Below are 23,331 nucleotides of genomic sequence, written 5' to 3' on the forward strand. Positions count from 1 at the left end.
AGACATTTAATTACTCCCCAATAACTTCTTGCTAGAAAAAGCTTTAGTTGAAAAAAATATTTGCAACCATTTCATATTCTATTTATGAAAAATCCTCTGTCCCATACAGCTATACAATGAGTCGATCAACAAACTTAATATCTGGTATCTAAGAATGGACAGATTTTTGTCTCCATCAATTATGTAAACCATCATTAGAAATTTATTACAGATGGACACTACTAAACTACTGAACAGTCAAAATGACCTGGATTCATTAGCTATTCATAAGAAAAAGGGGGAAATGTCACTGGGTTCAATATCCTGAAAAGGATTTTTTTTACTGCTTCCCAAAACTTATTTTTCTCTCTGCAGTATCCTTTGCTTTGATCCCAATGAAGACACCGAGTCTATAACTGCGTACCAAGTAAGGGAAATTATCCCTAGAAAGTCAAGGCAACTGTGAGAGCTAATTTTTTTTTGTGCATACAAATAAACAAAAATAAAACATATGCATATTAGAAGCATCACATATTTAATGTCAAAGAATTTGAATTCAAGTACAAAAATTAAACAACACATGATTTCAACATTAAAAAACTTGTTAACACTTATTACTCAAACTATACAGTGAATATCAAAAACACAAATGAAGCGTAACTATAAAAACCTCAAATACATTAACAGCAAAATTACAATTTATTCTATAACAAATAATTAACAAAAATATTTATAGTTATTTTCAAGGACCACAATGGTAGATTGCTTTTTCTTCAGTACTGCATAAAATTTGCATCTTAATCTTTTTGCCCTTCATTCCTTTCTACATAATAGTTAGATGCTTCTGGTTATATGATTGTTCTAAACTCTAATACAGATAGTGATCCTTGGTAATCAAATCTAGTGTAACCACTGTCTGCAAGTGCTTTAATATTTGTGAAATGCTATTTAGCAAAGTTACCATGCAAAAATTTAACATAAACTTCTGGGTTCTATTACCCACTCAGGAATCAGAAGTATTCAAAATCCCCAAATTTTAAGAATAGCCGTTTGTTACTCCTTTATCAAGAAAAGTCACTGAGTAACTTTTTAAACGTAGCATTTGTACAAGTTTTACAACTGTAGGTTTTTCTGAATTGTGACTGATGTTTACTATGTTGAAATAAATATGTAATTATCATTTTAAAACCAAATGTGCAAACCCGATTCTAAAATGAAACAGTATTTTAATTTGCATGCTTTACAAAGAAACTTTCATACTCCTGTTTACAATATTTTTCTTCAGAAGAATGAGGCCTGATTGGAGATATATAGTCGCTGTCCAACATGGCTGCCATTAGCAAGTGACACTGGTGGTGACAAGGGATAGCTCGGATAAGAACAAGGCCTTGAAGTATAAGGAAGCACGCTGGGAGTCCCAGAAGAGAGGGTAGCACTAACGGGGGAAAGACTATTTACCGAGCTGCGACGGAAATTGTAGTCTGTAAATAAATACATGAACAATTATGCTGCACATCTTTATGCTTACAAATTTAATTCAAATAGACAAAGCATTAAAACTATAATCACAGTTCAACATAATGTTCTAACATTCAAAATCCTGATAATACTGTATTACTGGTAAAGGCTGTTTCAGCATTCACTGTATTGCAAATCGTGGTATTCTCATCGGTCAATACTACATTTCTCTCACTGACACAGTGCTTCAGAGATCTCACTAAAATGCATTCTTAGGTATCTATTTCTTAGATATCTATTAATTGTTTTGTGTCTTTTTATGATCACTGAGAAAGAGAGCCTCTGATTTCCATCCACAACGAAGCTCTTTTCAGATTTGGTACTGACACTAAGGTGTGGTCCATGAAGAAAAGATAAAAAACAGTGAATTCATATTTGCTTCTTTTTTGAAACTGCATTAGGTATAAAACCAGCAGAAAAATTCACCCCTGGATTGAAATATTGTCTAATATTTCATTATTTAAATACTAACATAAACATTTATACAACTCAACAAACCAATTTAACATTAGAATCCTACTGGTACCTTAAAACAGTAAAGTAAGTCATTTTTATAAAATAAACTTCAAGAAACCATTATCAATTTATAGTATAGGAAAACCCCAAAATTAAACCAAATTTTTTAAAACAGTATTTGAAATATTACTGTTCCACAATAAACATTCATCTTCTGTACCAATAATTTCTTGCTTCATTAATTATGTTTATAGATGTGTGTGAGTATTAAAGACCAAATCTGTAAATCCTGTACTTTCCAAAAACTCAACTATGTTCTTTAGTGTAGAGTAAGCCAAGGGTGTGAAAATGACTATAAAATGATTATTTATATAACTTATGGTGTTTCTAGGAGTGGAAGAAATTAAGTCATCTAATGTACAGGTAAAATTTTTTCTGTATTTTCCTGGTACTATAAATGAGGCCTAAAACGTGAGCGTTAACTTAGTGTTGTCATGGACTTTATATTAAGCCAACAGGAATGAGATCAACTGCAGGAGAATAAGCTCAAGCAACATCAGAAAGGACCTAGTTAAGAAAAAAATGGAAAAATTAAAAATCAGTTAAATATAGGTTTAATTTCTAGCATTGTAAAACCAACTAAAATAATTTTTAACCTTTTTATTTGTATTAATGGTACGATAAGATTAATTAAAAGCAGCTTTTTTCCAAGAAGACATAAATACATTTAAGGCATCCAGTTCAAAATATTTTCAGTATTTTTGAAATGGGTAAGGAATTACTTTGATACCATGTGCCTTTCTAATATCCAAAGTAGGATAACTCAAGGATTCTCTTCTTCTAAAGATTATTGCACAAATACAGTCAGTTCTTTATCAGCCATATATACATGATACAACTAGCTCTTTCAGATTTTAACAGTGTGCTCATAGACAACATTATTTAGAAGAGCAGATCTTTAAATAGTTACTTCTGGAGGTGGGGAAACGTAGCTTTCAGAGAAGTCACTTTTACTTTAGGTTTCTATCCCCTCAAGAGCTAATGCAGCTTATTCATGAAACATGGATAGAGAGACCTTTGAGGAAGATTTCACAAAGAAGATAGACAACTGACTACCGGCAGAGTGCTTATTAGGTCTGAAAATTTGTATCTCCGATATTCGCCTCCTGTAAACATTTTAAAATACACTAAAGGAAACCTAATCAACTCCCCCTCCTCCCCACCCAAAGTAAATTAAAAAAAAAAATTAAAAAGAGCCTTAAAAAAGACAAAAATATTTAAGAAATACATTAATGGACTGCTGTATTCTCACATTTTTAAGGAGAGTAAACAAAAATATAAAATTAAAAGTTCTCTTTGATGACTTTATCCATAGAGGATAATAAATTAAGAGAAAACCCCCCCCCAATACTACAAAGATTAGGAAACAAACTGCTTCTGATGTTTTTAAGCATTTCAAAATAATTTTTTTTAACAATCTAAGAATCTAAATATTTCAGAAAAATATCTGGGTGATTTGAAAATAGGAATACATATCAAACTTAGTAACTAGTGAGATAAACCTTGATGAATCATGTTTTCCTCTAACATACAATTTATGTATCACTGACAGTAAAACTCAGAAAGCATCACTGATTTCTATGAAACAACAAATCAATAAATGAATTAAAGTTCCTAGCATATACTTACTAGCCCACCCCTGGTTTTCCTTCCCAATGAACATCCTTAGCTCTTCAAACCCACTGTTTCTGCCTTAGACTGGGCTCTGTACTCCCCTTTCCCCTTCTTAAAGGAACGATACAGAGCCAGTTTCAGAATTTAAGTTTTACACTGGGAATTATTCAACTGCCTAACACTTCTTAAATTAAGGAACAATTTACATATCATAAAATGCATACATCCTACGTGTTCATTTCAATGAGTTCTGATAACTATATAAACCTATGTAACCAGCACCCAAAACAAGATAAAAAACATATCCATCAATCTAGACGTTCCCATTATTCTTTTCCAGTCAAGAGCCCTTCTGTTGGAGGCAACCACTTTCTGATTTCTATCACGATAAGCATAGTTTATAGACCATTCTTAGACTTCATATAAAATGTATTTCTTAAAAGTATTTTTATGTCTATCTTCTCCCTCTCAACATAATTTCCAAGATTCATTCATGTTGTGTGTATCAGTCGTTTGTTCCTTTTTATTGTTGAATAGTATTCCACTGTATGAATACACCATAATTCCTTTATCTATTTACCTGTTGATAAAGATCTGGGTTGTTTCTAAATTTTAAATATTATGAATAAGGCTGTTATACACATTCTTATACAAGTCTTTTTGTGGGTATCTATTTTCATTTGTCTGAGGTAAACAGTAGAGTAGAATTACTGGGTCATAGGGTAGGGATATATACTACCAAACAGTGCTCTAATGTGACCATTTTTACACTCGCATCAATAAAATATGAGAGTTCCAGTTGCTCCACACCCTCACCAACATTTGATATCGTCAGTGTTTTTAATCACTGCTATTCCAGTGATGTGAAATGGTATCTCATTTTGGTTTTAATTTGGATTTCCCTTATGATCAATAATGTGTTGAGTGATCATTTGAACATCTTTAGTGAAGTATCTGTTCAAGCCCTTTGACCATTCTTATTGGTTTTGTCTTTTTATTGTTGATATCAATAAAGCTTTCGGCTAATCAGATTTTCCAAATCAAAATATTAAACGAAGAAGAGTTGAGTCCTTAGAAGTCTCTAATTCAAACCATCTTTTTCACTGAAGAATGATATAGACAAAAAAATGGCTGACTAAGTGTTCCATACCACCATGGTTAAATTAGGCCTCTCAGTTCCTAGGAAAGTATTACTGCCACTTGATCAAGCATTTTACTTTGGCAATCTTCTCAAAACTGAGTTGAGAGAAACTATCTCAAAAGGTTGCCGTAAGCAGGGGGATGGAAATAAAGTAGATGGTGCTTTAGGCTACCTGGCTTTTGTTTGCACCTACCCACCCCCACACTTCCCATTTCAACCACCCAGCTCTGCATTCCTTTGCTTTTATATGCTAAACTTTTATGTAGTACTTCATTTGATGAAAAGACCCTTTTGCAAAAACTGTATTACTTGCTCCATTATAATGCTTTAATATAATTATTAGAGACAGCATTTTGATCAAATCCTCTAAAATTTCACATTTATATTTTGAATGAAAACAAATATTTTCATAGACTAACACTGATCTATGTAAAGACTAGTAAACAGGCTTAAACTTCAGTGCCAACTCTAATCAAGTAGTAAAGGCTAAAAGGACCCTGGATTCCAAAGAATCCTGAAGCTGTGTCTGGAACGGGCAGGAAAGTGAGTGGTAACCGTGGCACCACATCTGACAGGAGAACAGTGCAGAGGCCTGCAGCACATTCACAGCCGCTCGCCAGTCCCGCTTCTAGCGATTATAATGCGGACTACTCCCTTCCTCTGTCCGACACAAGAGACAAATACCACCACAATGTTCCTTAAGGAAATCTAAGCAATGGACGCATGCTGATTTATCTCTATATTTGTCTTATTTTTTGTTTCTAATTCTCTTACACATATTGACCAAATATCACAGATTCTCTAGCTGCTTTTCTGTTTCACATAAAGAAGGAGAAAACCCTTAATAGAGACTTCAAAGTGAATTCAATGAAAGCGTCTTCTCATATTAATTTTGGCCCTTTTTCTTTTAGCTTGTTTCTGACCACATACTCTTTAAATAAATTTTCTATGAAAGAGTAAATTCCTCATAATTGGACTTTTTCCCTTTGTTAGCTCCACCCTCTAGAGTTCCACCTGTACATCCACCCCTTCTTTTTTGATGTACCTTTTAAAATGTCCAATTCAGTGATTTTTAGTATATTCAAAGATGTGCAACCAACACCACTATCCAGAACATTTTCATCACCCTCAGCAGAAACTCTGTATCTACCAGCAGTCACTCCCCATTCCCCCTCCTCCAGCCCCAACAGCCACTAATTTCTGTTTCTACAGATTTGCCTATTTTGGATTTTTCATATAAGTGGAATCATACAATTTACGTGGTCTTTTTAAACTGGCTTCTCAGCATAACGTTTTCAAGGTTCATCCATATAGCATATATCAGAACTTCATTCTTTTTATACCCATTGTATGAAGAGGCTACATTTTGTTTATCCATTCATCTGTTAGGAATGATGCTGCTAAGGAATAATGTGCACCAGATTTTGTGTGGACATGTGACTTTAATTCTCTTGAGTTAAGTACCTAGGAATGGAGTTGCTGGGTCATACGGTAAACTCTAGGTTTCACTTCTTGAGGTACTGCCAACTGTTTCCCAGGCAGCTGTATACCATTTAAGCACTCCCAGCACCAATGTATGAGAGTGAAGCATCTGATATTGACTGATGAAATACCTTTCCTATACCTTTAATACATATTTTAAACATTTCTTTAAATTTCTGTAAGATCTTTATGAAAATTTTTGAAAAAAATTAATTTCACACTTTATTATTTCCATTTCTAACATTCAAATAGCCATACTGTAATAACTCAGTAACTTACTGAATCACTGAATTTCATCTGGAAAACAAAAATTTTTTAACGGCATTTATTATACACACCCAGAACATAAAATATGGCTGGATTTAACACAGAGAAAAAAACATCTATATTAGAATACAAATAATATTCATCATTTATTATTTTGTACTTTCTGTCCTAGTATAGAAAATCAAGAGCTAACGATAAAGGAGAGGAAAGAATTTTCAGAACTGCTAATTATTAAGCATCTTATAACCTAGGAAATATTTTTAAATCAGTAACTAAAAATTTTTAAGTGATGCTTTCAGTCAGAATACACTAGTGTTACCAAATTCAGTGGCATTTTTACTCATTTACTGGGAAAGGGTACTATGATAGTTAAATTTTGAAAAATTATTTTTATTTTCTACTTACTTTTCCTACCAGGTGACTGACAGGAAAGGGCAAACAGTAGACTTGAAGTAACCAATGTTTTTTTTTAAGACTAGGCCCACAGAATAGCGTAGGTCAGTATTATTGTTTTAAGACGATTTATAGGAGGCTTTGAGTATATAGTCTTAGTAACAGATAGCTGGATAAGAAAGAAAGTTTCTGTCTATAATTGCTTCCTTATAAAGTTCTAGTTAGTTCTTTATTTTTACTAGAGTAATTATATTTTTTTAGATTCAATTTTGGAGAAAATCATCTGGTTTTGTTTTTAAGTAAATTATTTTTAATTTAAAATGTATTTTCCAATATAATTTTAAAAGAGCAATAAATCCTTACTGTGAAACTTTGATACTTTATAACAATTATCACAAACATATACTGTCAGATATCTGTGCTTTTATTTTTAAGAAATTACAGCTGTTTGATTCTAAAGTATTTAAAGATTATAATTTAAATTTTCAAAAACAAGGGTTTGAAACTCTAGCAAATGCAAACTAACGTCACTACAGTGACAGCAATCAGTTCAGTGGTTGCCTAGGAAAGAGGGTAGGAGAAGTAATGGGTTATAGTAGAGGTGACGGAAATCTTTATTTTCTTGATCATGGGTGTCATTTCACAGATGTATAAAGCAGAACTGACAAAAGGGTACACTTCAAATATGTGCATTTTACTGTATTTCAATTATACCTCAAAAAAATTATAAAGAAATCCCAAGCGTTTCTTTGGGTTACCTTAAGTGTTTTCCAAACTATATACCACACAATTCAAGTACCTCAAAACAAATCCCTCAGCCAAAAAAATCTTGGGAAAATCTTAGGAAAGATGGGTTCGGGCTTAACAGCTAGGCAGACTGCTATTACAATTGTTCAATATGCTAACATGCATTATGATTTTCCAAGGGGAGTATACAGTACATGGGTCTTCCCACACTTGACCACAGAAACAGTTATTTCACTGAAAAACTCTGCAAACCATTTTCAGAAGAACTTTTAATAGGGATAATATATAATGGGAAAACATGAAAAACAAATCAGAAAAATTCTTAAACTGTTAAGCACAGCAATTACAAACTCAAATGCCTTCAGAGACCAAGATGTAACAACCAAAAAAAGAACTCAAAAAGGACCGAACGTAAAACAACAGGTGTCTATTTGTACCAAAACGAAGCCTAGTTGCGTTCCTTTCAAAAAACTCAAGACCAAACAAGCCATATCTAGAGCTTCCAGTCTGCTACCTCTGTATTAAGAGATTCATATGTCAGATTCCTTTTAATGCTAGTTTCTATACCGTTTGGAAAGAGAGTATAAAAGACTAGCCTATGAAAGGGAAAATTATGATCTGAGCTGTAGTAAACTAGGCTTCAGTACAGATCGAAAACTGTAGCTCAACAGAAAAACTATCTGAGCAAAAGTGATGAGAACATAAAAGCCTCAGGAAAGATAGCAACTCTCTTCAAAGTTTCTTTTCCATCAGTAAAATTAGTCCTCATAATTCAAAATCTGAACTATAAGAACTTGTAGGAAAGGCAGTTTGGAACATATCATTACATATTTGAATTTTTATGCTAAGATTTAAGATCTAAACAGTTTTAAGTTTCAAGCATAATAAATGTATTTCTTTGTATCTGAAGTGTAAGTTATATTAATAACAGCTAGTCTTTACTGAGCACTTACTAAGTGTCAAAAATAACTTTACAAGATGGGTACTATTTAATCCTTACAATAGCTTTACAAGATAAGTGCTATTATTTTTCTTTTTAACAAGGAGTAAATTGGGGCAGAGAAAGATGAATTAACTTCCTCAGGAACATGTGGATTGCTACCCAAGGGACTACATTTTTTGCCTCTACACATAAAAAGGAGTTTGGATAGTAATAATCTTCATTAAAAATATAAACTACCTTTTAACTTCCTCCTAAAACTATCCTTCTCAGTACCATGCTGGAAAAACTAAACAGCGAATCCTAATAAACAGAACTTTTATTCTAAATTGTATCAATAATAATTTTGGTTTAGTAAGTTTGAAAAAAATTAGGGTTCAATTTTCAAGTAAGTTTGAGAAATTCTGGGTAATCTACTTATAATACATTCATTCCAACTACATCTACCGTAAAATACTGTTTGCCATCTTTGTGGCTCACAATGTACATGTTAAAAGTTTTGAGAAGAACTGAAATATGAAAACCAGTTTGACCTTTTAAAACTGCTTAATGAGTCTATAATTAAAAAGCCGTAATAATCAAAAATTTTCACAAGGTTTCACTGGACAATTTAAAATGTTTCTTCTTAAAACCGTAAGAAGAATACTTTATAACTGGCTTTTGAAAACTAAACATATCACTTAATATTCCTGAGACTTTTTCTTACCTGCTTATTTTCTCCAAATTCTTCTACATAGGTCCAGGCTGAAGAGACTGTGTTCCCTGTCTGTAAGCAGTGAAGACAGAAAAAAATTTGAGTCTGCAGACTAATGTTATCCCTGTCTTGGAAGTGTATGGAATCCTTGATGACTTTAGTTACAAACTTTCTGATCAGTAAATATGAAAATAAATTTAGAGGAAAAGAAACAAGTGATAAATAGTTATTTCCAAAGTTCTGCAAAGATGAACAAAGAGAACTGTATTTTTGTTGTTGGAATGAAAATCATGAGTTAATACATTAACAGAAATAAATACACCTTTCTATACAAAATAAGTCCTCATGAGTTGTTTTTCTAAGAAGTACTATTCTACTAATAACATAAGAAAAGGATTTTAAAAACAAATGAGATTGCCCAGTTTTTGATAAGCAGATAGTCAAAATATGTAAGTGAATTTGAAAAAAAACCAATAACCTTGCTTTGTCTTAAAAAGAAATTAATGGCCAAAATAATACTAAACTTAAAAAAACATTTTGCTTATTAAAAGCTAAACTTTGTCTACTCGAAGCCTAACTTAACCATATATAGGACAACTTTGGACATCCATCCATTTCAGTGGCTCTCTCTTCACATGCCTTACAGCTTTCTGGTAGGTATGTACACCTAAATTTATGCTAAGAAACTGCATGTAAGTATGAACAAATGAAAAATGTTTTATGAGTCACATAAAACTGTAGATTTTTGAACAGCCACCTTAAAGATTATAGCTCAGCAGAAAAAAATAGTCACATTACTTTCTGATTTTCACATCATGAAATAGGTAACACTAATCAACCCTCCCCATGAGAACCAGAGTATGCAGGCAGTTATTAAAGCAGAGCTGCCTATCTGAAAGGGCTGGGAATGGCCAAGACAGACAACTGCAGGGCTATGATCTTAGACAAGAAGGAAACCCACCAAGGTGTGCGTATCTTTGGAATTATGTTTACCTTAGAAGGATTGGCCAGTTCCAAAGAGGGATCTGAGAGGCAAGGGAAGATGGCAAGAGAGAGACACATTTCTGAGGACCGGTGGACAAAGACTGGAGCTGAGGAGCTACTGATGAGACATGTCTGGAACCCCGAACAAAACTAATCCAGAAGTGGACCAACTTTGATGATGACTAAAGTAAAATTCAAATCTTCTCAATCCCTGCCTGAATTAAGGCAATCTGGGACTGTCAATCCTTTGGTTCCCTTTCTGAAGCAAAAATAAAACCTCTCTGAATAAACATGCTGCTGCATGTTAGCTTTTAAATTATCTCCACGTTTTTCATATACAGTGTCTGATATTCAGTCAAAACTAACCAGTCATACAAAGTGATAAAAAAAATATGCCCTAAAACCACCAGAAACAAAAATCAACAGTAACACATTTACAGGAAATGTAATGTTTTCACAACTGGATATTAAAGTAATTATGATAATATGCTCAAGGAAGTGAAAAATATGACTAAAAATTTTGGAGGAAAAGTGGAAATCATAAAAAAGAGTCAAATGAAATTTTAGGACTGAGAAATGACTCCAAATGAATGTCTTTATCATGTGAGACACAGATGAAAAAAATTCAAGAACCAAAAGACAGGCATGAAGAAAATATGCAGATCAAATATACAAAAGGATGGAGAAGTACATAAAGAACATAATAGATACGTAGGCCACAGTAAGAAGATCTTAACATACGTGTCATTGGAGAACCATATAGAAAGGAAAGAGAAAACAGGATAAAAGCAATATATGAAAACAGAATAGTTTAGAACTTTCTAAAACAAGTGATATACATTGATCCACAGATTTTAGAGGTGATGAAAGTCCCAATTAAGTTAAACTAAGAAACTATACATAAATCTATCTAGTAACACTTCTGAAAATCACAAATAAAAAGAAAACATTGAAAGTAGCCAGAGAGGGCAGAGTTTACAACAGAACTGGAGTAATAAGCAAATTACAGCTGACTTCTCAACACGAACAACAAAGAGGGAAGACGTAAATGGAATTAATAATCTCAAAGAACTGAAGGAAAGTAACTACTAATCGAGTAAATACCCTTTCAAAAGGCAAATGAATTAAAGACGGACTCAGGCAAACAAAACTGAGGTAATCTGCCATAAGCATATTCATACCATAGAAAGCACAAATGAATGTTCTTTGACAGAATAAAGAAATAATCATAGTGGAAGTTGAGTGATACAGGAGAAAATAAAGAGCAGAGGAAATAATATGTAAATGGTAATTGAATACAAATATATATTAACTAAATACTACTATAATTAGGTATGTAGGGAGTTAAAACATAGGTTTAAGACATATGGAAATATCAAGACACTATACAAATTGGAAGAGAAAATTTTAAAAATTGAAGTGTACTAAAGTCCTTGCACTGTCTGGAATGGAATAAAAGCACTAATTAATATTAGACTTCAGTAAGTTAAGAATACACTTTGGAGTCTCCAGGGTAATCACTAAAAGTATAATAAAGATTCTAGGACTAATACAGCTAAACGAAAAACAAAAATGGCAAAGAAAGAATCCATCAAAAGAAGGCAAGAAAGGAGAAACGGGAAACAGAACAGGGACAAGGAATAGAACGCAAACGGCAAGACAAGAGACTTAATTCTAAGCACGTCAGTAAGTACATTCAATGCAAGCTGACCATTCAAAACACAGACTCCCAGCAAAAACAAGCAATGGCAACAACAACAAAACCTAACTATATATTGTGCTCATCTTAAGGCTAAGATGCAGGAAAAGGAAAAGTTAAATAATGAAAAAAAATATATATGCAACTCTAACCAGAAGAAAGCTTAAAAGTCTATGCTAATATCAGAAATAGTATTCTTTGAGGCAGGAATGCATCACAGAGATAAAATGACATAGTATAGTGATAAAAGATACACTTCACCAGAAAATTTGACAATTCTAGATGTCTATGCACCTAATACATAACCTCCAAATATATAAAGCAAAATCTGACAGACTCAAAAGGAGGAAAAGATAAATCTGTAGTCATAGTGTAAGATTTTCATTACCCTCTCCTAGTAACAGAATAAGCAGACCAAAAATCATGAAAGCTAAAGAAATTTAAAGATGATTACTGACCTGCCCTAATATATGAATTGAACTGTGTACCCCAAAAAGATATGCTGAAGTCCTAATACCTCAAAATGTGACTTTATTTGGAAACAGGGTAATTGCAAATGTAATTAGCTAAGAAGAGGTCAGACTGGAGTAGGGTGGACCCTTAACTTGATACAACTGACATCCTTACAGGAACAGGGAAACAGAGAGCGGAGAGTAACATGTGAAGACACAGAGGCAGACAGGGAGAAGAAGACCATATCCACCAGAGGCAGAGCTGGGAGTAATGCATCTGCAAGCCAGCGAGCTAAAGGACTGCTGGCAAACGCGAAAAGCTAACGGAAGCAAGGAAATTCTCCCCTATCAGCTTCAGAGGGGGCGTGGCCCCACAACACCTTAATGTCTGACTGCCTGCCTCCAGAACTGTGGGAGAATAACAGATGTAACACCAGATGTAAAAATCCTAAAGAAAATATCAAAATTCAAATTTAGCACTACATAAAAAGGATAATGTATCATGACCAAACCGGGTTTATTTCACATGCAAGACTGATGTCACATTCAAACATCACACAATGCAATTCACCACATTAAAATAGTAAGACAAAAATGATATAATTATCTAAATAGATACAGAAAAGCATCTAATAAAATTTATTACCCATTTAAAAAAAAAAACTCTTAGCAAACTAGGAATAGAAGGGACTATCCTTAATGTGATAAAGGGCTTCTATAATAAAAAACCACAGCAAACATCATACCTTAATGGAGAAATGCTGAATGTTTACAAGGATATGTTCTATCACCATTTCGTATTCAATGCCGGACTAGTGGTCCTAGTCAGTAAAATAGGCAAGAAAAAAAAGAAAAGTGTAGGAATAGAAAGGAAGAAAAAAGCTATTTGCACTTGATGTGACTGTGTATTTAGAGAATTTAAAACAAAGCAGAGTCAAATCATTAGATCAAATAAACAGTTTTATTTCATATATAAAATTAAATTATATTCATATAAACAGGAACTACTAGAAATCGAAATTAAAAGGCATATTTTATAGTGGCATTGAAAAACATTAAATAGCTAGAAATCTAACAAAAGATGTAGGAAATATTTACACAGTAAACTACTGAATGTTTAAAGAAATTAAAGAAGGCCTAAATAAATGGAGAAATCTATAATTTTCATGCATCAGAAGGCCCAATACTATAAAAATGTCATTTCTTCACAAACTGATCCACAGATTCAATTCAATTCCAATCAAATTCCTAGTAGGATTTTTGGTATAAGTTTACAATGTGATTGTAAAATTCATATAGAAATAGAAGGGCTGAGAAGAGTCAAGATAATTGTGAAGAAGAAAAAAAGATAAGGAAGATATTCTCTACCAAACACAGCTATGTGTGTGTGCACGTGTGTATACACACATATATATCTACAATTTTCACACCTCACTAAATTTGAAAGATTAAAAAAATTTCTTAAAGATAATTAGGAGAATATTTCATCACTTCAAGGTAAGCAAAGATTTCTTAAGCAGGGCACAAACAGTACTAACTTTAAAAGATGGATAAATTGAATCATACTAAAATTAAGAGCTCCTGTTCTTTTCCAAGTGAATCGTGAAGAGATCAGAAAGGTAAGCCACCAAGTGGAAGAAGGTATCTGTCAAATATATATCCAACAAAGGGCTACAATCTTAAGTAATAAGAAAAAAAACAGGCAACTCCATGCAATAAAGGGACAAGAGATTTAAAACAGCAGAGACTTCATCAAGAGGGTATCTTAATTTCCTATAATCCTATTAAAAGATGCTCAATATCATTACTAAACAGTGATATAGTTATATCTCAATGAGACAGCAATATATACTAACCAGAATATTCAAAATTTAAAAGACTGGTAATACCCACATGTTGGCAGGGAAGTGGAACAACTGAAACCCATGTACTGCTAGGAAACTGTAAATTGGTATAATCATTCTGGCATGATCTACTAAAGTTTGAAAAACATGACCCATCACTTCTACATCTATGTACTCAACAAAAATGCATGCAAATGAACACCCCAAAAAAACACCATGTACAAGAACCTTCGCAGCATACTTATTCCAACAGCCCAAACTGAAAGTACCTCGAACTTCTGACAATAGAAATAGCAAATAAATTAAACATCTCATTGGAATACTTATACCAATGAGAGTGAATGAACAGAACGGCTACATGCAGCAACATGGGCCAGTCTCATAAACATAATGTCAAAATAAGCCAGACAAAAGTATACAAAATGCTGTACAAATTTCAAAAACAGAAGTCAGAAGGCTAGCTTCCTTTGGGGAGAGAGGGTAATATCTGAGTGGGGTACAAAGGAGCCTTTTAGGGTATTGATATTTTATGTCTTCACCTGGTAGTTACATGGATGTGATCCCTCTGTGGTAATTTACAAAGCTTTCACAAATGAATTGTGCCCTTTACTTTCTGCATGTAATGTAGTAAGTTCACAAAAAAAAAAAGAGGAATCTGAACAGCTATCGTAGTGATACACATAAATGAGCAGTTTATCATTTATAATTATAAAAAATAAACCCACTTAAAATAATAAAGTTATTGCCAAGATAGAATAACATAAAAAGAAAAATGATTCTGGGTAACTGAAAAAAAACTATAGTGGTGATTTTCAGTAGAAATGCTAATCGGAATTACTATTAAATATGGAGCAAGTCTTCCCTCCTAAATGCCTTCACATACTACCATCTGGACCTGGAGTTTTAGAATTAGTTTTTTGTTAATTTTTAATTAGAATGAAATCAAATTCAACAGGAAAAAAATTCTGGAATTTAAATGACTGATCCACAACAACTACATTTCTGTTAATATATGGAAGAGATGGTGATGATCCTCAAAACAAAAGTAAAACCTATCAGCAGAATCTCAATTTAACGACAAACACAAGGTTACTAACCAGCGCTTTTAATCCAGTTTAATTTACCATTTATTAGTTTCATTTCTTTAAAAAAGCACTGATTGTTAAATATATTCCAATAAATTATTTCAAATGGGATTATTCAGTAATAAAGGCACCAAAGGAGACCAGGGAAAAGAAAAGGTATATTGAAAATTCAAGAATAAAGTCAAGAATAGGACACATTAAACTTCAAATATCCAAGACAGGATCTTGTTTTCTGAAAACTGAAATCATTCGATGCACTAGTTTAGCCTTCTGCTATGTAGGAATAAGAGTCAGAAGCTAAACTAGGTATAACTCCCACTAATTAGGAGTCTGGTTTTCAATATTGTAGACCTGTGACTTGTTCTATGAAGGTGTAAAGAAGTTTTAAAAGTCATTCAAAACTAAATGTTATAAGTATATTCTGTATCTTTGAAGAATTTACTGGTTTTAATTTGAAGATTTCCGTATAGATTTTAAAGTAAGTGGTATGGAAGATGAAAAACTGTTTTTCAGATTCTCAATGCGTCATACTACTATTTCTTCTTTTGAAAACAGAAAATAACTAAATGCACAGGATTCCAGCATATTCCAAATAAGACAGCAGAATTTTCAGCATCCTGAATTTCAAGGTTTTTCCTGCCTTTAGGAAACAAAACTGAAAGGAAGAACAGCATCTTCTCAGTCTACACCCGAGTAGAAGAATAAAGAAATGTAATGCTGATATAAACTAAATTTAGAAATAACATACAATAAGCTATTGCCAATTATTCTCCATTTGTGAAGTCTTAACAAACGTTATATATGGCACTAAATGTAACTGTGGCTTATGTAATGAACTTAAGAAGCTATCATAATGGTCAATAAAATAATATTGTACATAATATGATTCATTATATTCTATATTATGTATTGTTGATAGAGATAAAAACATGAAAGTTTTCTCAGACAGTTTAAAAGCAACTACTACAACCATAATCTCCTATTCTTCCACTACCCAAGTTTCATCCTTATATATAAACACACACACACAATACGTATCTACATACTCAATATAACATAACCCATATGACTCAGTCTTTCTTTCAGTCAGACTTTCGAGGCTTTCACATTTTAAAACTCATTTTATTAGCATTTAAAAAGTTGTCTACTGATCACTTCTACGTCCATGAAGCATAAATATGTATCATCCTGTTAACCACTATTCATCATTTACTTGTTCTGTGTCTGTACCTACCAACGCCATATCTCAGGTATTTCTTTTTCAGTCCTTTCTTCTTTCTGTTCAAAGTACAGCCAAACTTTCTTTCCTTAGAATTTTCCCTTTTAACCTTCCAGCATGCAGATCACTTTCAATTATTAGAAAAGCACTACATGCTCAGTATTAAAGGAGCAGACAGTACTGATCTGTATAATGCAGGACATAATAATTAAAAATATATCTATATGTACAAAGTTCCTTGGCTTTATAATCCTGATGGAGCAAAACTTTATAACAGTAAATAAACAGTAATATAAAAATTACTAAACTGTTGGGTAATATAAAAAACAAGCCATTCTCAGTTACAATGTCCAAGAAAAGCTTAATGTAAGAGGTTAGCAGATAAAAGTAGAAGAATATTCCAAGCAGAGTAAGCAGCACTAGGAAAAGCTTGGAAAACCAACGAGCATGGCAAGTTCAGATAATCAAAGCAAGAGGTGCTGTCTATGGTTAGGTCAAATGGGGCCAAGCAACAGGGCATTGGGAACAGTAGAATGTGGAGTTCGGAAGACTTGACTACATCACAACAGCAAGCCAGTGTAGGTTCCTGAGCAAGTAAGTAACAATGAAAAAGCATAGTTAGACATAATCGGAGTGATAAATTATGTAACTGAATTATGTACTGAGATGTCTGGAGTATAATCAGAAAGCAAAATGAGAGTACCAAGCAACAAGTGACCATGAAACAGACATAAACAAACTCTGCCAGTTTGAAATTCTGCCTAGCATATGATGGAGGGGAAAAAAAAGAAAAACCCACGTATCTGACACCTTGGCACATATGCCACCAGCTGGTAATGCTTACCCAAGAGTAAACTTAAAAATCTCAAAGCTTCCTTGTAAACAAGATATGTCTGCAAGATCTCTGTAACTCAGAACTTCACTTAGGATTCAGTCAGATGTCCTGGATCCACACTACACGGGAGGGGTCTGGTAAGTGGGCTTGTAGGACTAAGGAACATAAAACTGTCTCTGAAAAGGAGGTAAAGTATGAAACAAAAGTCTATCTCACTATATATTAAGTTTTAGAAGAATAATTTGCAAATAATATCCCACAAATTCACAGTCTGTTATCAAATGTTTAACATTAGAAAAGGTCAGTTTTTTACTGCAATCATGTGATATTACAGCAGTTAAGAACATAGCCTCTTAGCTAACTGGAGAATTCTAGGCAAATTATTCAAGCTACTGAATTTATTTAAAAAAATAAAGTGTATCTAAAAAGAAAAAGAAAAAAGAGGACACTAATGAACTCATCTACAAAACAGAAAGAGACCCACATAGTAAACAATCTTAAGGTTACTGGGGGAAAGGGGGTGGGAAGGGATAAATTTGGGAGTTTGAGATTTGCAAATCTTAACCACTATATATAAAAATAGATTAAAAAAACAAATTTCTTCTGTATAGCACAGGGAACTATATTTAGTATCTTGTAATAACTTTAACGAAAAAGAATATAAAAACGAATATATATATGTATATATATGACTGGGACACTATGCTGTACACCAGAAACTGACACATTATAACTGACTATACTTCAGTTAAAAAAAAAGTGTAGACGTTAAAATAATGCCTACCTCAAAGAATTGACAGAGTAATGTAGTACCATGTAAAGGCATTTAGCATAGTACCTAACATATAGTAAGTGCTCAAAGAATATTAACTATTTTTATTACTAATAATATTCATTATTATAAGTGATTGGAAACTCTGGTGTCTTGGGTTTGTTTTCTGAACAAGTATTATTCTTCAATATGTACATGGCGTATTTTAATATACAAAATTAAGCCATTTAATAAAATTACCCTATGAGGTAAGTACTGTTAATATTTCCACTTTACAGATGAGGAAATTGAAGTACAGACAGGTTAAACAACTCTTCCAATAAGTAATGAAGCTGGGATATGAATTCACGAAATCTAGCTCAGAATGCTATCTTCTTTCATTCTATGTTGCCTATATGCTGAACTAAATTTAAAGTACTGAATTTCCTTTTACTGAAATTCTCTCTAAAATGCCATGTACTTTTTCCTGACCCTTTCATCTCAGATCAGGTCAGGTCATCCAATTATACTTTCTCCTAACACCCCATAATTTAGAGTGTTTATCAGAATTGTAACTGAACAATTTCCCCCCTCAGTGGAATGAACATTCTATGAAGGCATCAACTGTGTCTCACTCACTACAGTGATCCTCAGGACTCTAGACAAAGCACAGTATTCAGTAAGTATTTGTTTCATGAACACACACACATTAATAAGGATTAACAACCAGCCAGCTGCCAGCCAATAAACTGAAAATGAAAACAGAAAAGCCTAAAAAAGGAGTGAATAATAAACAACTATTCGTATGAGAAGAATAAGGATTCTAAACATAAACTTTCTTAAATCAAAGCTTGCAAAAGGACAAATTTTTCAGAAGGCATCAAAATAGTAAGTGGTGTTAAGGAAGATAATTCTGATCCACAATAATCTAGTAAGGAATCTTGCCATCTTCCATACATTTATTTAACAATATAAACAGATTTAAGAGGCAAAAACTACTAGGTATAAAATAACTAAGTTAAAAGAAATGTAATGTACAGCACAAGGAATACATCAATATTTTATAACAATTTAGTATGGAGAATAAACTATAAAAATATCAAATTACTATGTTGTGTACTTGAAACTAGTAAAATACTGTAAGGCAATTATACCTGAACACAATTTTAAAAAACAGGTTTAAAATACATGCTAAAAAATTTAAGGTTTTTTTTTTTTCCTTTCATAACTGAGGGATAAAAAGCTTTCAGTAGTTTAAAAGCTCACATGGTTCTGGGTTATATCAAATTATAATCTCCCTGTCTGAAACTTTCCTCTATTAGACTTAATTCCAACCCCTGGAGCTTCATATTGAAGTCTCCCTTCCATACGCCAGCTCTTCAAACATTTGAAGACAGCAATCATATTCCCCTTGTAAATATTATATTAATATTTACAGACTAAACAGACCCAAATACTTCAGCTGTTCATTGTCCTTATCGCACAGTTTCCAAGTTCTCCCTAGTTGTCCAGGTTTAATTAAATACTGGTTCCCAAAACCAAACATTCCAGATATAGTCTGAGCAAAATAAAATTATTTGGTCTGGATACTACATAACTCTAATTTTTGTCTTGAATTACAGTTAACCCTTAAACAAAACAGAGGTCGGAGCGCTGAGCCTCTACACAGTAGAAAACCCACACATAACTTACAGTCGGCCCTCCACATCCACAGATGCACCCAACCTGGGATCCTGTGGTACTGCAGCATTTACTAAGAAAAACACCTGTGTATAAGCAGAACTGCACAATTCAAACCTGTGTTGTTCCAGGGTCAACTGTGTGGTAATTTGACAATCTCTGGAGTAGAATGACTCTTATTCTGGTTTTGACAAAATAATTAGGTTTTTACTCCTGGTTGGTCGGCTTTCATTCTTTGCCATCTTATTTATTTAATTATAAAACCACGATATACAAAGAGAAGAATGTATAACATAATTTTAAAAATAAAAACATACACTCACCACCCAGGTTTAGAAATAGAAAATTATCAATACCTTAGAAGTCTCTCCTGCATCCTTTCAATTTCTCCTTCTAGCCCTTAAAGTAATCATGATCCTAATTTTAAAGTGTTGATCATTCTCTTGCTGTTCTTTATAGTTTTACCATATATTCATTCATCCCTAAACAATATATTTAGTTTTGCTTGGATTTATTTTCCTACTCATAATTTCCCATTGCTTCAATTCCTTCCATTAAATTCTTTTGTATTTTAATTATTTTTAAATAGGCCACCTCGTATCTTTCATGAGATGAAGGATGAAAGTGGATAACCAACCCATCCATCACCAGTAAAACGATACAGACACGATAAAGGGAAGGTTAATATTCTACTTAGGTCAGCCTGCTCCATCAATATGAGACAATGCCATCTCTCCCCATTAAAAAACTGAGCTGAGGGGAAGTCAAACATCTTTCCACCTTTCTCCTAAGTTGGGTTTTATAATAGGGCTTTAGAATGTATGTAAGTTCCCTGAATTAATGAAGTACATATTTAAAGAACATTCAAGGATAAATACATATGACGACTGTGTTTGGATTAGTTTCAATTTATTCATACCTCCTATCTAAATATAAATATTTGTGAGTTGATTATAGAAAATTTTCTTGTCATGTGAAAACTTTCAAAATAGAACATCAGATTGAAAGAACTGAAAATAAAAATCATTATTGCCTAAAATTTCACATAAAATCTTAAGGCAATGAAATAATTCCCTTATTTACCAATTTAAATTAAAGCACGCCTGACATCAATCTCCTCACCAAGGCCTTAGACGTGTCGTGAAGAAAGCCTCTTAATCCCCCTCCCCAAGTCAGGTTTACTAAGTTGGCAGCTCCCTGCCCATAGCATAAACCACAATAAATAAAAGTAAATAAATAAAGGTGCAGAGATTTTTCAAAGTCCGAATAAGAGAGGTTTAAAAAAACACTGATGCAAAAATGAGAAAAAGGTGATTGCAAAAAGAGAAGAGATCACAGACAGCCCAGATGCATTTCAACACAAGAACTTAAAAACCTTATGTCAGCAAATCACAGGAAAAAAAATTAAGAAATAAAGGAAAACAAACACAGCTATCTCATCATATTTATCAATCCCCTTCAGAAGCTAAGGGAGTGCTTTCATAGGGCAAGTAATCCTATTTTTGCTCAGTATCTCCCCTTTCCCTCTAGTTCTTGTGAGAGAAGAAGTAACTTCCCAGAGCTCTGGTATCATTACATCCATGCTCGACATATCTAAACTTCACATCTAGGAATCCCTCAAAGGATTCTTGACCACTCAAAGAAACTTGATTTGTGATTTCTCAAGGAAACATATGGGGACACGTAATTCACACAAATGAGACATTTAAATTAATAAACATTTCTCTGCTTGAATTATTTGGTTCTTGGTAAATAACTGTAACTTTATAGTGCAGAATAACAATCTTAAACCTGCTTTCCAAAGACTCATAATGGCTCACTTAGAACCTTACAAATTCTGTGCCCCAAATTACAACACAGCTATTCCCCACTTTTCCAGTTTTCTTTATGCCACTTCACTTTTCTAAAGGACCTATATTACTACCTGTTTCTACTAAGTAAAAGAAATCCGAATAGGATTTTCCCTTCTACAAAAAGAGGCAAAAAGCAAAAACAGTATTCAACATTTGTTTTGCAGTAATTTCATTACAGAGGCACTATGCAGCCCAAACATCCAGACTGGCGCCACCAAGCTCCTTCCCCAAGAAATACACTCATGGCTTAGCATCAAATCATCACAGCTTTGAACTGTGTCTCTGAGCATCTGTGCTTTACCTTGCTTTATTGTATCTGTTAGCAAGATGTGTCCTAAGGTAATTGCTTCTTTGCTTTATGCCAGTTTGGCTTACTAAAGGTTTCACAGGAACGCTCCACTTTGGATAGTGGAGGAAACTTGCACTTTCATAAATTTATAACTACATATTTGGTCACCTTTGGACCTAAAATCAACATAGTAGTGGAAGAAAAAAAACCATACACACATATGGCAGATATGCTGCTAATCTGTTTACCCTCTACCTGGCCAGTAAACAAGCAGACTGGAACACGTATGCTGAAATAAAGGCAACAAGAAAAAATTAATTTTATGAGCTCATAGTCTTACAACAACCCGTCTACAAAACAGCATTAAAAAAAAAAGAGTAAAAAATCAAGTATCTCTAATAACAGCATCCTTAGAAAATATAACAAAGGAAATCAAAATGTGCAAAAAAAAAGTGAAGTTAAGTGAACATAGCTAACTATTATATAAAAGAAGCTGGAGTTGTACATCCTAGTTTATAATTTTTATTTATTCAATTTTGTTTATTCTTGATTAATTTGTGTATAAGAATCAAGCTATACTGTTTAAACACAAAAGAAATGAGGGGTTTCAGACCAAATTATCAGACAACACAATTACAACAGACTGATGTTCTCTAATGATTGCATTCCTATATGCTTTTTAACCTAAAGTTATAAATACAATTACAGTAGAAATCATTATCAGTGTAGTATATAAGATTATATTTACTAAAATCAATGCAGGAAGGTACACAGTAAGCCAAATAAATAATTTTCTTAAAATATGAATTATTATATATATAAAAATCCACAGAGAGGCCATTTTTATAACTCAAATATCACTTGCTATAAGTAATGGTCCACATGTCACTAATATACCTTTAACCAAATATTACAAATTTAAGAAGCAAGAAAATCCAAGTTGTTGTCAACATTTTGGTGATTTAGAGCTTCTAATTTATTGGGGAAATTAGAGTTCTTTATTTTGTTTTCTTTTGTTTCGAATCTCCAGAGGGAAGTGTACTCTTCTTAGAGGTAACGCACTTACCTATCTTCGATAGGGGATGTATCTATTACTCTAGGATAGAGGCTGAATTGCTCTAGATAGATGCCAGATTTGAAATTAACTAATAAGAGTAGATAATATATTTAATCTTAACCAAAAGATCTGGAAGCAGCTGACACTGAACAATCTTAAAGTGGTTAAAAGCGCAGATGATCACTTGAATGAATCCATCACAGTAAAACCATTTTTCTAAAACATCTGTCTCCATTCACTAGCCCATTCATTGTATAGCATAAGCAACTACTGTGTACTAAACATTAAATAG

At 33.0% G+C, this 23,331-nt stretch overlaps 1 protein-coding gene and 1 long non-coding RNA gene across 10 annotated transcripts in view; one reads left to right on the forward strand and one right to left on the reverse strand.

Annotated features, from left to right (window-relative positions):
* Positions 1-497: 497 nt before the first annotated feature.
* The window catches only part of RBM46 (RNA binding motif protein 46), a 43,908-nt gene continuing 21,074 nt past the window's right edge, over positions 498-23,331 (reverse strand). For 3 of the 7 annotated variants that reach the window (XM_072975222.1, XM_072975226.1, XM_072975213.1), the window contains exon 5: positions 498-1,460. In XM_072975222.1, coding sequence (XP_072831323.1) covers positions 1,261-1,460 — 200 coding nt within the window. In that variant the 3' untranslated portion in view covers positions 498-1,260. Of the gene's footprint in view, positions 2,521-9,303; positions 9,364-23,331 lie in introns of all 7 variants that reach the window. The other 4 variants (XM_072975243.1, XM_031670133.2, XM_072975231.1 and 1 more) reach the window with 4 other exon arrangements.
* LOC140700784 (uncharacterized) overlaps positions 17,118-23,331 on the forward strand; it is a 36,586-nt gene continuing 30,372 nt past the window's right edge. For 2 of the 3 annotated variants that reach the window (XR_012079467.1, XR_012079468.1), the window contains exons 1-2: positions 17,181-17,546; positions 18,757-18,839. This is a non-coding gene — a long non-coding RNA (uncharacterized lncRNA). The other variant, XR_012079470.1, reaches the window with a different exon arrangement.

This window comes from Vicugna pacos, chromosome 2 (assembly GCF_048564905.1).
Source record: "Vicugna pacos chromosome 2, VicPac4, whole genome shotgun sequence".
In the NCBI taxonomy this organism is placed as follows: Eukaryota; Metazoa; Chordata; class Mammalia; order Artiodactyla; family Camelidae; genus Vicugna; species Vicugna pacos.